Source organism: Lepisosteus oculatus, chromosome 7 (genome assembly GCF_040954835.1).
Source record: "Lepisosteus oculatus isolate fLepOcu1 chromosome 7, fLepOcu1.hap2, whole genome shotgun sequence".
Lineage (NCBI taxonomy): Eukaryota > Metazoa > Chordata > Actinopteri > Semionotiformes > Lepisosteidae > Lepisosteus > Lepisosteus oculatus.
In genome coordinates, this window is record NC_090702.1 from 26547911 (window position 1) to 26563490 (window position 15580).

Genomic DNA, 15580 nt, shown 5'->3' on the forward strand with positions numbered 1-15580 from the left:
TTGGGATCAATGTTTAATCTAGAAACAATATAATACGTTTGTGTAATTTCCAAAGATTTTGCCATTGTTTAAATGCTTGATCTTTAATTATTAGCTTTGACTTGACCTCTTACACAGAGGAAGTAATTGGCAAATCTGGTGTACACAGAATACAAGCTCCTGATAGTGGCTGTTTTATGAAGGTTGAGACACAGAACCACAGATGTCATTCTTTTTTACTTCGTTAAAAGAGTGCTCCATTGTTGGAGTTAAACTAGACTTAACTCCCCCTGTGAAACACTTCCAACATGATAAGAACAATGTACCAGGCAACATTGAGTCAAATATATTTCTGTCCCATTTGTGCAAGAGTGGCCAAGCATGTAGCCTAGAATGGAGTTCAAAATAAAGTTTGCCTCAAATCAAGACAGCTTTGAACACACATAATTTTCTAATGCAGTGAAACTTCTGTTTTTGCAGGAAGCTCTGAAAGCAGCCATAGATGAAGAGCGTCAGGCTGGTGAGAATAGACTTGCAGAAGGTGTTGCCAAAGCACGAGAGGAGCTCATGATATATGTGAGAGAGCAGAAGAGGGTAAGTGTGCCTCAGGCAGCCTGGCTTTTATTAGCTTATTAGGTAAAGGCCTGTTTGATGAAGTGGTAAAAAACATTAATATTATTATAGAAATGAGTGTGCAACGATACCAATAGTAGTAGTAATAGCAATGTATTTATACATATAGCTGTTAATCAAGTGCATTTACTAGACATCCTGATCCATTGAGGTGAACTCCCAATAAACATCCTTAACCTCAGTTTCTTTACAGTCTGAGTGGCTATAATAAAGTGTCCAGTGTTTATTGGATAGCAAGTAATATGTTTCCTCAGTTTCCCACCTATTGCACCAAACGAGTTTGAAGCAGTGTTCTAATTTCTCAGTTCCTTAGTACTACAAGGAATTGTATGTTTTCACTTCAGTGTTGGCATGCAATTGCACAATCAGTGCCTGTCATCCTACCTGCAGCATGAAACACACACATGAGGCTCTCCCTTTCCACACGTTTGCTTTTCACATCACGTCTGGTGGCAGCAGTGCCCTTTGTCGCTTGGTCAGTTGGAGGAAGGAAAATGCAAGTAGCAGAGGTTTCCAGGGTCACTCTATATCTGACATCTGGAGAGCACAGGAGATTTCCCTCGTATGCTCTGAACCAGAGAGGACAGGAAGTGACTGACCCCAAAACATTTAGACTTTGTGAGTTCAGAGAGTTTGGTTTTGAAGCTGTTGGGCAGCTTAGCTGCCCAGCTATTTCCAGAGAAGACAATCTGGGATGAGTTAAGTTAAACTCTAGGAAAGTTCGGGTTTCTTGCTTATGTAAATTAAGAACAACATTTGTTTGCCTAAGGAGTGCCTGTGTTGTCTGTTTAAAAGAGGCCTGTTGCTGCAATGAGCCCCTGGTTGTGTCACACAACCTTTACTCCTTATAGAGCCACCAGAGATATCCTTATAAAATGCACATAATGGAATACTTTGCAGCAAAAGCTGATAGCTGTAGCAGTTTTGTCTATCTTCCCATCTACCTCTATTATGCTGTGGCAATCTTTACTTTTCTGATATTGGCATTAAAAGAGGTTTTCAGCTTGATTCAGTTCCAATTTATGCATTGAACTACCTGCAGTCCAGCAGAAAGGTGTAGGCAACTAATATTGTGTCTTCTATAATACTGTAATGTTAGAAGTTAGAGCTTCAATTTTATTTTTTAATCTCACTGTTGCAAATGAATTGAAACTTAAAGGGTACAAAGGAGAAGAAGCCTTTAAGAAAGGGTACTAAAGAGAAGATTGTATTTGGCTATTCTTACTCAGTTTCTAGTAGTTTTGAAATTTGAAGATCATGTCCATGATCTTACTTGAAGGATCCCAGGGAGTCTGGTTGGGTAGCTCATTAAAGGCAGTTGAAACAAATGTAAATAACAGCAGAGGCAACAATAAAGTAAAAAAAAAATTTCAAGGAACACCTTGTATCTTTCAAGGTTCTATGAATTATAGAATGTGAATATTCATTATCTATCGCTGTTTCACAATGCCAGAAAGCAAAAACACCTAAACAGACTAACTCCACTTTGCATATACTGTATAGATTTCGGTAGCAACCGCAGACGTGTTTTGCCCTTATTAGGTATTATCAGCATATCATAAATCACTGACCAGTGAAATAGGTTTATATATGTATTATAAAGGAACAACTTTCAGCGTTATGGTGACTTTTAATAGCATTCACAGTCTCCTAATACAAAAATATGTCAAATTTCAATCCATTAATTAAAAGAAAATATTGGGTTGTATTTCCAGTGAGGCATATACAATATGTGGTCAGGTGAGTAAAGTATAGAACTCCTGGAACTTATAATAATAATTATAATACATTGTGCTTTTTGCAATGATAAAACCATAAAAACAAGAGCCAAGTCAAATTCAAGTCAGAAGTAATTGGCAAGAAATATACTATTTGATAAATATAAATGATGATCTGGTCATGAGCATGCTGTTCAGTAGTGTCTGTGTTTGGTACTGTCTGTATTAAAACTAGGGAGGAGAAGAAATAAAAATATCTTGCTTAAAATGGACGCCTTTTCAAAGATCTGCATTTTTTGCTCCTCTTGGTTTTTGTTGTTTGAACAAACTCAATTAGATTTTTTTTACATGAAACGCTGCCCACCCAAAACATTCTTTATGCTGCAATGGGAAAGATGAAAGGGCAGTAATACTATTGTTCTGAGTTTTGCAAATGCTTTGAATTGAGAAAATGAGCAGATTGGAAGATTTATCGAATGAAAAAGACGGAGCACTCAACTTCATACTCTTCCCTCTCCTAAAGTGGCCGGGACCCCCACAAGGACACAGGCAGGTCATTGAAAGCAGCTGTCTTCGCCTGAGGTGGTGGGTTTTATTCCAGTGGAAATACACATACTTCAGTTTGCTTTGGCTTGTTGCCACTGTTGATCCATGGCTTCAAAAAAGCTTCAATAAAGCCACTTGAACCATCTCATTTTTACAGTTTGATTGCACCATTTTTGCCCCACCCCTGAAAAGGAATTATTGTCCTGTAAGGTAATGAGATCACACCTCTTTATTTCAGTGATACCAGTAGTCCATCAGATACTCTATGGTTCTATATTGTATGTTTCTGAATTTTTCAAGGTCAAAGCCCAACGTAGCCTTCTTTTACTATTTTTTGTAAGCAAGTCTGTGCTGTAAGCAACAAATTTGTGCTGATCTGTCTTGTAAAAAGCTGTGAAGAAGCAGAATGTGCATGGTTTGGTTCATAGCCTGTTCACTCACCGAAAATGTTTAATGCCAGGAGGCTTTCTTTGACAGTGGTTATCATTCAGTAAATTATATTCTTCTACAATAAGTTGTTGTTGTCTTTTATAAAACGATATCTAAATAGCTTAAAACTATTACCTGATTTTCCAAGGCTTTTAAGCAAGGAAAAAAAGAATGAAGTGATTATGGAGTCATGATATACAGTATATAATTAACAAGGCTGTATATTGTAGTTATTGTTATTCATCGGTTTAGAAGACACTTTCATCTAAAGCAAAGAACAAGTACAGTAAAATATTAATAGTGTAAAAACAAAATGTAGAGAAAGGTATAAAACCGAACTAAATTAAAACACCAATATCACAAAACAGTAACTAGAACAAGTGTCATAAAATAAACTGCAAGCAGTTACAAAGTACATGCCAAAGTACCTGAAATACAAGTGGTACAGTTCGACGCACTGAAATTTCAGGGTTAAGTCACACAAACTGAACAACAGTGGTTAGGGTCCTAGAAGGTTTTGGGTTCAAAGGTGAGACACTGCTATTGTACCCTTGAGCAAGGTTTTTCATGTAAAATACCCAGCTGTATAAGTGGATTCAAGTATAAATTACTTTTGATGTCATTAGCCAGACAAATTAGTGATGTGGGTCTTGAGGAGGTGTGCAAAAAATTTCCATGTTATAGAAAATATACTGTACTGCTGCGCTGGAATCAGTCCAAATAAGAGCAGTACAATATATTTCCGGACTTTCACTGACACAGTGATAGTGATAATTCTAGAATATACTTTACTTTATATTCTATTTCCTGTAGAGTATACTCTTTAGAATAGGAGGGTTCAGGATAATTTTTTGAGAATCTGGGTTATACGAGTTTTTGAATTAGGAGTGAAGGCAGCCAAGTTGTAGACAGTTTGTGAAGAATGAGGAAATGGGGAGAGGGAGTAGGTCCAATGCAATGGTGTCTGGAAAGTATGAGTGATGAAGAGTTCCAAAGCACATGTGGCTGTCTCATGATGTAATAGGAAAGAGAACGTGGGGACACGCAAGGTAGAAGATGCAGTGGTGTGGAATCTTGGATTGATTGCAGCAGAAGTTTGCATTGTTGCAGTAAACAAGCTCGTATCTCGAGAGTGCTAAGTAATCATAATTCTAACTGTTGTTGTGTTTAACCTTGTTTAGCATGGTGCTGTGGTTTTACACTTCACAAATCAATTTAGAGCCTCTCATCTTTGAAAAACTGTAGACAAAACACACATCCTCATTGAAAGGCGTTATCTTATCTCTATTGTTCTGCAATAGAAACAAAAGACATTAAGGGTCATCTAGGGTAAAGATGTAATATGCATATACTAGCACACTCTTACACGGGACTCCAATAGCAGCAGCTATTCTGTGAGAAAGCAAGAAAATCTTAAAAACCTCTGTCTGCTTCAATTCTAGTAGCCCAGGGCAACTTTTGTAACTCCACTGAGGTCTTCAAAAACGGTTAGTTTTCACCATAAGCTACAAACTCCGAATTAAATCTGTCAGCTTCTTCACTTTAGTTTCACTGGTTTTTAACCATTTGGCCACTAGAGACTCTTCACTTTTGTTTCTTTGCACGTTTTCCCATTTGTTTAAATTTCACATAGAAATGAAAAACACAGCTGCTGTGTTTAAGGTCAGGTCTACTTTCATTTTGTGTAAATATCATAGCAATATATTTCATAAAATATTCTAAGCTATAGAGTAGAGTAAGATTATTATTTTTACTGTAGAAGTGAAGTTATTCAGATTTTTCATTATTTTCCTGAACCGCAAGGATTACCTGTTTGTAAATGTGGAAGTGGGTTGTCTTGCGCCGAGAAAGTCTTGCCTGAGTGCTATGTGTGAGATGAGAGGTTTCCAAGGTGCTGCATTGTGTATTCTGCTTCCTTACTTGGCTCCAACTTGCTCATTATGTACTGTAAATGGCTGGAGCTGTAGTGTAGGGTTGTGTAGGTTTCTGTTTGATCGCTGTGTGGTGTCAGTGCCTGTGTGCGACTTGTGTGTTCCAAAGCCCAGGCTGTAAGAGGATAGTTCTGGGCTCACAGCTCTTTGTTCTGATCCAGGTTTGGCTGGCTGCAAAATGCTTGATAGCAGTGCCAGTGCGGTGGCTTAGCTCTGAACATGGTGTGTGGCTCAGTGTGCTGTACTGGCGGCCAGTTGCTGTACCTATAATCATTTAAGTAATTAACATACTAATAACTGAATGCTTAACACATCAAAGCATTGTTCAATCTTCATTAAGGAAAAACAGTGCTGCTGTATAAATAGCTTGGTCCTTCAATGTGAGCATTTAGAAAATTAAATGTGCTACTATTACTTTCTTTCCATGTTGATTAATGAAAGCTTTTGAAAGCCCGGTGATGGTTTATGGTGTTGCAAAAGTCAAAATGTTAACCATGTATGCTAAATTCCTGTGTCAGTGGAAAGCAAAGAAGAGCCCAGGAAAAAACCAGGAAGCATTTTCCTATTGAAATGCAAAAGTTATTTCAGTCATTCCAAAAAATTAAACAACCCAATAGATCTTTTTCCGATGTCTTAACCTTCTGTTAACACCTATTAATGCCTGTTACACATAAATGGCCTTAACTACACTGAACTGTGTGTGAAATTGAAATATAATAAAAAATAAAAACTTTTGTGATTGGCCTCAGCTTAAACTAGGTTTGCTCAAGAGGTCTGAGCACGTTAAAACTCAAACTCACTCGCACAACGAAGTACTGTCTGGTGTTTATTGGCTGGCAAGTATGATTTTTATACTAGCAATGAGTCCATATATGGCACAAGTATAAGAGGCTCTCTAGTGGCCCCTAGTGGAAGGCTGGCTGAAGTCCGTCTCTCACCCTACCTACCATATTTCCTCCCCTCTCGGCTCGAGCTTAGGGGAAGAGCGTAAACCTGCACCAAACCAGGGCAGGCTGGAGGGAGGAGACCAAACTAACTTCACTCCTAGACCAAACAACACTCTCCATGTGTCTCAGCTGACGGCAGGAGGTTACAAGATCCTGCCATTAGCTCATCTGGAGAAGACTGCGGGCAGGGCGCTGTCACACACCAGCGACACTCTCTCTCTTTTCTGGTGGAGACCACTAGGACAGTAATGTCACTTCAACCGTCCACAACATTAGTATAAAATATCAGAATGTGTGCCACAGATTTTAGGGGGAAATTTTATTGGAGTACAGGAGAGTCCCGATTATCCGACCTAAATGGGACCAATAGTATGTCGGATAATGGGGAAACTGAGTAGACAAATCCTAGATTCATGGAAGTGCAGTATAAGTATGAAATCTGGTTTATTAATCTTCTGTAAATCAGAGCTTTCTCTTGAAGTATCGGACCTGTGATAGGCATGCCCTTATCCCTTTGTTGCGTGAACCACAAGAACAAAGCTTCACTGACCTTTTCATATTCACATTTCTTCATCATTTTTCTGTCCCTCAGTCCTTCAATTGAGGCCCGATCAGAGCTCCAATTTTCTGTCGCATTTCTTTTTCTCTTCCAGTCACCAACTGTAACTCGTCCCACACCGAATTCAGATGCAATTTTTTGCATGGTCTCGCCTTTGTCTAGTCTTTTTAACGCTTCAAACTTTTGTTCCATTGAAAGAACTACTTTCTTTCTCTTCGCATTTGTCATGTTTCTCAAATAATAAAATTATTTATATGAGCACAAACCAACAAGCGAAGCTACGTCAATGGCAGTATTTGATGCACTGAGAGACAAAGCAGCATGGGATTGTGCAATATTATGCAAGGTTTCAATGCTAACCACTGCACCACCTCGCCACCCTAAGCTATTGATAATGCAGAAAAATAGGTGCAGTAAAATAATCGCAGTAAAAGACATTTTCCTCCAGAGCTTTGGCTTTTCCAGCTTTTCTGCACATTCTGTCACTGTAATTTTAGCTGTCCTCTCATTCTAGTAGTTTTCCAATTGCCCCTCCTTCTTCTCCATCTCCAAATTTTATTTGCCTGATACTTTTATCCAAAGCCACTTATGTTTGTACCCATGCAAACAGCTGGATATTTACTGAAGCAGTCTGAGAGACATATTCTGCTTAAGGATATACTGTATGTACTGTACTGTATATTCACACACAGACTGTACTCTTTCCCACTCTGCTATGATGCACAGTCGGTGATACAGGTATGTCATGGGGGTTATTGAGGGGACTGGTGATAGCACATCAATTTCTGTTAATATTTATACTTTAGAAAAACTTCACCCGCAAGCTATCTTTCCTGAATGTATTGCTGGGTGCTGAAGAAAGACCTGGGGAGGCTGAGAACTGAATGGACAAAATCGGTGTTATACTTTTAAATTTGAAACAGAATGTCAAGCATAAATGTGTGATTGCTAAAAAGGGAGGATATTTTGGCTAGAAAAAATAGCACTGAAGCTCCAACAAAAGTTGGCATCTGTCCTTTTGATAAGTTTTATACATTTTGATATGTATCCATACAGTATTTTATGCTGATTTTACTTCAGTAAAATTGATCAGTAGTAGTAATAGTAATGGCATATTGTTTAGAAAGGTTATTGAAATGTATAAATAGTCAGAGTTAATAAATAATCTTTGTTGTTTTTGAAAGACATACCACCAACTTTAAATGCTGATACAACATTTTTTTTCTAGAAAAGCAAAACTCAGTAAGAGAAGTCTGGAATGTTTTAAGGAGGTTTTGTGTAAAGTGTAGAGTGAAGCATGTCAGGTGTTTGACAGTACCCCTCCCTTTCTGTAAATCCCAAAACCACACATCCTCTTTAAGTTTCATGCACTCACTTTCCAAAGCTGCATTCTGCCCTCCATGAGTATCCTCAAACCATTGGGCACCAATTTGATTTGAGAAGAAAGCACCTAAATTGCAGAGCAAATAAAGACGTGGTTCTCCTGGCTAAAACAAAGGACCTTTTCTTGTTGGGTTAAGAACCACACCACTGAGAACCACATTCCAATAATGTTCAAGACGTACAGCTTATGCTTTGGTATACACCTACATCAGTTGATCCGTTAAACGTTAAAGGTGATATTAGGTCCAGCAGTTCTGCTAGTGCAGATTAAACATTTACAGGGATGGGGAAGTCTACCACAGCAGATCACCATGATACAGTAACTGTCTGTTGTCTTTCCAGTTCATCTCACATGCATGGCATGAGATAGGATTGAGATCTGATTGCATCACTCCTTAAAGATGAAAGATTTCTGCTCATGTATTGGAGCTGTGAACATAAGTTTCTGCAAGTATGTTGAAGTAAGTGTATCAGAATATAGTGACATTGAATTATGCTGAACATTTATGCTAAACAAAGCCATTCGAAATGATTGAGGGCACCTGAATGAACCAACCTGTCCGAGGTGGCAGAAACATTCAAAAAGAGATGGAAGGGCAGACTCAAATTTTAGGTCATTGGTGGTTCTGAAACCAAATAAAACTCAATAAACCTTATGAAAGCTATGAAAGAGTTTTAATACCTTTAATACTCTGTCTGAGGACATTTTAAAGCACTGCTTTCACACTTGATTTATGTTAAATATAAGTCAATGTCACAGTAACCATATTGGTTGGTTTTGTGTTAATCTGATTATAACCTGTTATAAATATTTGCAGGTATCTTTTCTTTTCAAGAAAATAATAAATATGGTTCTTAATCACTGAATTAAGATATGGGCTAACAGAGTGCTCAGATTCAAAGATGTTTGTGCACAGTTTGATGGAGTTGCCATTGTACAGACTCCTAATTACCCAAACCTGTTTCAGGATCAGACTGACAGCTTATAACGATGGCTCTATATACATTAATCTTATCTTAATGTATATTTTATGGAATCTAGGTTGACTTGTTAGTTTGCTGTTGGAAGATAAAGACTATTAAAAAGTTGCTGTATGTTTTATCTATAGAATCATCGTAGCTTAATGTTATTTTGGTGCCCCTGACATTTCAGTTGTTAGCACTGAATGTGAGGTGCACATCTTGATCCTTAGTTGCTTTCACATGCTGTGGTGCTGTGCGTCTCATCAGGCCTTGCTCATGAACCACTCTGTGTTTCAGCATCGCCCCACCCTGTCAGCACTATAGAGGGGAGCCACATAGAAAACCAGTACATTAAAAATGACCTCCAAACTGTCATAAACACAATCGGCCCATAATTTCAGAGATTTCAGACAGAAAAAAAAGTATTATAAAAAAGTAAAACATTACATTAACACTTGCAAGACAACATATCGCTACCATACTTAAAATGTAGAAGTCCAATTTATCCAAATCTTTGAAGATATAATGAGAGAAATCGTTGTTTTTGCAGTTGATTTGACAGGGGTTCAAATATCAATTTACGGGCATGCTGTGGGAAGAAAACAGAAGAAAATATTCATTGAATGTGGCTTCATAAAGATAACAGATATTGTTTGTACAGTACCATTTAGTGTGTGCTTACTAAAGCTAATGCATGCATGGTGGGTATTTTAGTTACTGTTTCATAATTGTCCACTTTATTCATGGCTACCTCATCACCAAGATACTATTTATAAAATTGCATTGTATTAGTAGCCCTTTTATGCTTGGAAATTGTTATGTTTCTTGCCTGAATATATTTGTAAAATCAATCTTGTTCATTTCTGCTCCATATTCAACACTGTGTAAAAACTGCCTCATCTTTAGTTAGAGATTAGTCAGTCCTATGACCCATGCTGTGCTCAGAACAAACTCCTGTGACAAATTTAAATGGCTTCACAGTGCATCAGTACATTTTCAGAGAAAACTGAACTCAAAATAGCAAGAGTGTTTAAAGTACCTTAACAGAATAGCAAAGTTAGCGTCTACTGGGGTGTTCTTGCTAATAAAATATAATGCAAATAGACATTTCACTTGGGTGAGTCATTTTTTTGTTTTGTGTCAGTTCTTTTTTTCCTCTTAATCTTAATTAAGGGGACCCAGGAAATGATTATGTACATGAAATTAGATGGTTTTGATAATTTGTAGTGTTAGCCATTTCAAACATATTGCTTTATCCTTCTACTTGATTAATTCCCCAGTTTCCCTGTAATGCGCTTTTAGAAATGTATTTTTACTATGAGAATAATAATTATTCTGTATTTTTTATTTAGAAATAAAAATAGTAAATAGTTATATATTTGTGTATTCGGAATCATTTGCTTATCATATTGAAGCTCTTTAGTTAATTGAAAAGCAGTATCACAGCAAATATTAGGTTACTTATATACTAGCATAAGTTATAACATATTTCTAGCCACTTGGCAGTATTTCAATAAACTTCAATACATTTTCAATAAAAAGTTCAATAAACTTAAAAATAAATATATTTAAGGATGTACATTACCATATATACAAATATCTTAGACATTTGTTCTACTCTTAGCCTCAGTGTTTATCTTTACAGTTACACAAAAATCTGTATCTTGTTTTACAAAAATAGCCTCTTATTTTTAGAGATAAGTAGAAAGGAACCAGGATCACTTGAGAATGAGATTTGAAAATTTCTAGAAAATTAGATTTGGTAAATATGATGGATTAACAACACTTCACTGCTCATGTGTGATTTTGATAATGTTTTTCAAGGTTGTGATTGATTAAAGATTTCTCAATGAAAAGCAGGGTATCTTCTCAAGCTAAGTGGTATTAGTAACAAATGTGTTAGAATATTAGAAAACACTATTGGAGCCTTTATGTAAATTTTTTAAGCTGATAATATATATATACTGTATATTGTTCCATGTACAGATAGACAGACAGGAGTTATATGTATTTTAACTCATGAAAATACTTTTTCTCAGCAGTGTATATTTTAACAAACATTATTGATCATTCTTAAAAAGCTAGTGAATAATACTGATGGACATTGAGAGTGTTTAAAAAATGTTTCAAGTTTTAAATGTTATTTGTGACAATTTTCTTATTTGTTACAAGATACAAATACCATTGAAAAAGAATACCATTTTATTTTTAATTAAATTTTATTGAAACAAAACTCCAATGTCTTTCTTTGATTGTAAGAACTAAATGAGTTACGCGTCCAACTTTGGATCTTAACAAATAATTAGAAATTGTAATACTGGACTATCTGGGTTAGAATTGATCTGCTAATTTTTAAATTGTTGACGTACTGAATGCAGTCAAAATCTTGCTTGTTGAATTTTTATAGATATTTTAAATTTGAATTTTAAATGCATGTAGATTTATATATAAAATGTATACATTTAAATTTTGTATATATGTTCAGAGACATTTTATGTACAACCTGAACACTCCACTGTTTACTAGCTTGTTCAGGGAGTCAGAGAATGTTAACCCTGCCCACACATAATGATTTTATGCCATCACAGCTTTTTGCTGAAGGCAAAAACTTCATACTAGCAGTAGAAAACCCACTCAGGAGGTGGTTTAATTCTGGCATTTTCTATGCCAGGTCTCTGCAACTTCCCCTGTGAAAACTACAACTCTGTTCCAGTGTTTTTACTAGCATGTAGCCTAATTCAGGTCTGTATTTATAAGTGGAATATTTTTGTCTACTTCTTCCTCAATACACAGAAAAATGAGACAACATGAAAGCCTTAGTCCTGAGATGGATTTATGATAACAGTTTGGCCAGCAAATGACTTTGTCAAGCTTTCTGTACCATCTAATCCATTTAGGCATGTATTGAATAAATATGTTTTTAAAAGCAAGAATAAAATACTGAAGAGAAGAAAAAATATATCCAGTATTTTTCATTTAACCTTGATGAATACAGTCCCTTGTTTTTACATTCTGCTTGACAGCCCACCTCCTTTGATTAGCAGTAAAAAGTATTTGGATGTATTTAGGTATCAGTTTTGCAGTGACACAAAAGAAACAAATCTGCGATCGTGGTTTACTAGAACAAAGAAGTCACTGACTGAACACTGTAAAATAACAAGGACTTCATGCTGTTGGGACAGATTACCTTAGTATTAAATGGGGGTGAATCAATAGGTTCATAGAAGTTACTTAAAATGTATTTAGTTACATTTTCTCTGTGCCATTTTTTCTATAAATTTGCCCTTGACTTTAATGCCCTTTGCCATCTTCTTATATAGGTTAGCGTATTTGAACTCTTCAGGCTGCATTTAAGTGTGTCCTCTGTGAATACCTATGGACATCTGTCATTTCTTAACCCTTTAAAAATGAGTGAACCCCTAAAATGTTAATAGTACAATCTTGAGGCAAGTTGTAGCCTGGAAGGGAGATGATTAACCTTTTCAAATCACCACATATGATCAACAGCCCCCTCTTCTTCTGCTTGATGACATGTCCCAAACTGGCACAATACTTCTCAACAGTAGTCATTTATATCTAGCATAGTAGTTGTTTTATCTATCTGGGTTAGAATTGATCTGCTCATTTTGACATTTTTGACATATCCAGTCAAAAGTGGCAAACTATGGTTCTTTTACAATACATGGATTTGCAGGTTTACATTGATCCTTTACCTTGAGCAGTTAATAATAATAATAATAATAATAATAATAATTGCTTACACTTATATAGCACTTTTCTGGACACTCCACTCAAAGTGCTTTACAGGTAATGGGGACTCCCCTCCACCACCACCTGGATGATGCGATGGCAGCCATTGTGCGCCATAACGCTCACCACACATCAGCTGTCAGTGGGGAGGAGAGCAGAGTAATGAAGCGAATTCATAGAGGGGGATTTACTGCAAATAAGTTAAGCCATTGCTGCTACTTGAATGTATGATATTTTTTACCATGTAAAAAAATACATAATATTATGAGCATAAATTCCATTGTGAAAATATCTATTTTTGATTTGTAAATGTTTATTAAACCCCCGTCACTAAAAATTGTACATTATTAAGGTAAGAGAGAAACCTTTTTCAGTTACCATATGTAATAATTTAAAATAGTTTGATCCGATGAAAATTGATTCTTTCCATTGGTGACCCCTGACATTCAGAGGAGTCCAACTTCTTAGGACTATGACATAGTTATATGATGATGGCTAAATCCCTACCATGGGAAATGTAAACCTTGGGTCTTCTTTCATTTATTGTGATGTAATAGTGATCACTATTAATTTTGACCCAAGAGATCAAGTAATACGTGAAAATATAGCCAAGGTGTCATGACCAGTCATCCACAATGGACTTATATTCATGCTTGACTTCAGCTGGGGTTTGCTGGGAGGTTTGCTGCCCACAACCCACCATTCATAGCTTTTCAGCCATCCTTGACCAAGAGCTTGATGACAACCCCGTACTGAGTTTCATAGGGACCTGTGTTTTTAGAGGAGTATCCTCACTCAAGCACGTATCCTCCAGCCAAGAAGAGAAGCAGGAAATCATTTTTTAGCATAAGGATTTGATGGAGTAAGCTTTTAAATGAGCCATGACCAAAATAGTGGTGATGAATTAAAAAAAAATCTTGTATGAACTTAAGTGACACACCCTTGTTATAAAGTCTGAAGACTCAGAGTAATTGTACTGTAAATACTTCTAAATGAGGCAGATCCTTCACCTTCAAAACAAGCATGATGAACGGTCATTCCATCTCAAAAATTGTTTTTTAAATCAGGCAGGCAATGATTATTCTGACATTTTAAGCAGGATAATCCTTTGCTCATTATTTCCTCATTAAAGTGGGAAAAGAGAGAAAGGACATTTGGAGAAATATAGTACCCACAGACCATTAGTTAAGCTTATAAAAACATTTTTTTTAAATTGCACGCACCTTCTTGAAGTTAGCCTCTTCCTCTGGGTCACTGGTCAACTACGTGGTGATAGCTTGGTTTTTATTGATCAGTGTGTGATAACAGTGAATCTTGTACTAGCTCCTACTTATCAGCAGACAACCCATAAACCAGCTTTACCCTTCAGTCTTAAATGCCCCTGTCAAGATTAACCTTTTCTGTAAATGGTGATTCTGTGTCTGAATGAGAATTACAATTTGCTTTCATAGTCACAGTTCATTGAAGAGACCCACTCAGAACAGAGTTAGTGTCCATTGACTGAAAAACTATTAATGTACCTGTAATGCACATCCATTAATAGGGTGACAAAGCCAAGTATAGACCAAACTCACTTCTATTGATATAGTGAGGATTTTATAGATGGTAAGCATTATATGTAATGCATATATTTGGATTGAAAATTGATTGATATAGAGCAAAGATTAGGGGTGAAAGGGATGAATTAGTGTTGTACCATAGGAATCTGTATAAGGACCATTGCAGCTCTTAATGTATATCAATGATTTAGTTTCTGGTAGTAAAATTTGCAGATGATACCAAAATACACAATTAAAAAACACTAAGAAAACTCAAAAGCTCTTGACTTAGCAAATGTCTGGCAGAGGACATTTATTGTAGACAAATGCAATTACAGAGTATTATGAAGGAATCAAATGATCCATCCATTTTCTAACTGCTTTAACAAATAGAGTGTCATACAGGAGACAGAGCTCCCCTCCATCATAGTTAAGATATATATATATAGCTCAGGTGTATATTATAAATTTTTAACTGACATATTGTATTCAACCACCCTCCATTTGCACCCATTTAAACAGCTGGGTATTTTACTGGAACTGTTTGGGTGAGATGCCTCCTTCAATGGTACGTTTCTCACCTGGAATTTGAACCACAACCTCTCACTTCCTAGAGGTTCAAGTACAGCAGTGTGTCAGCACGCATGGTCTGCAAAAGAACACGTAAAGTTTAATTGCTACTAAACTGCTACTAAAAGCCCAACCACAACTAACCCTTGTGGCCCATTATATCCACAAGCATTCCACATTAATTAGTCTCAGGTGAGAAAGTGGACCTATCCACCACCAATGATCTAATTCATTAACTGATAACCACCCAGTGTGTCTGTTTACAAATGATAGTGGCCTTTAATGGCATCTTGTAATCAACCTTAGACTCCATTATCCAGCAGAAAGATATGCCTATACAAATTACAGCTTTTTCTTCTTTGTTCTTCTATTTGGCCCATAACTTCCGTGAAACATTTCTTGATCCACAGTCTTTTCCTAAAGTGTTTATTATAACCACATTGAACAATTAACACCTTTTTGACAGACAGACACTTATGACATGTGTAAAACATAATCAAATTATCTTTTGTTAGTGTTTCTGGAAGAGCAGCAAGCATTTAAAGGCAAGGTATGAAAGAAGATCTTAAGGATGCACACAGCAGTGAATTCTTTGTACTGTAGGTATTGTTGCTATTTAAGTTGGGAGTAAGTT

General features: G+C 36.4%; 1 protein-coding gene across 6 annotated transcripts in view; it reads left to right on the forward strand.

Annotated features, from left to right (window-relative positions):
- LOC102691813 (coiled-coil domain-containing protein 91) overlaps nt 1-15580 on the forward strand; it is a 156367-nt gene that overhangs the window by 116942 nt on the left and 23845 nt on the right. For all 6 annotated transcript variants that reach the window (XM_015352944.2, XM_015352945.2, XM_069192356.1 and 3 more), the window contains one exon: nt 460-573. In XM_015352944.2, coding sequence (XP_015208430.2) covers nt 460-573 — 114 coding nt within the window. The remainder of the gene's footprint in view (nt 1-459; nt 574-15580) is intronic.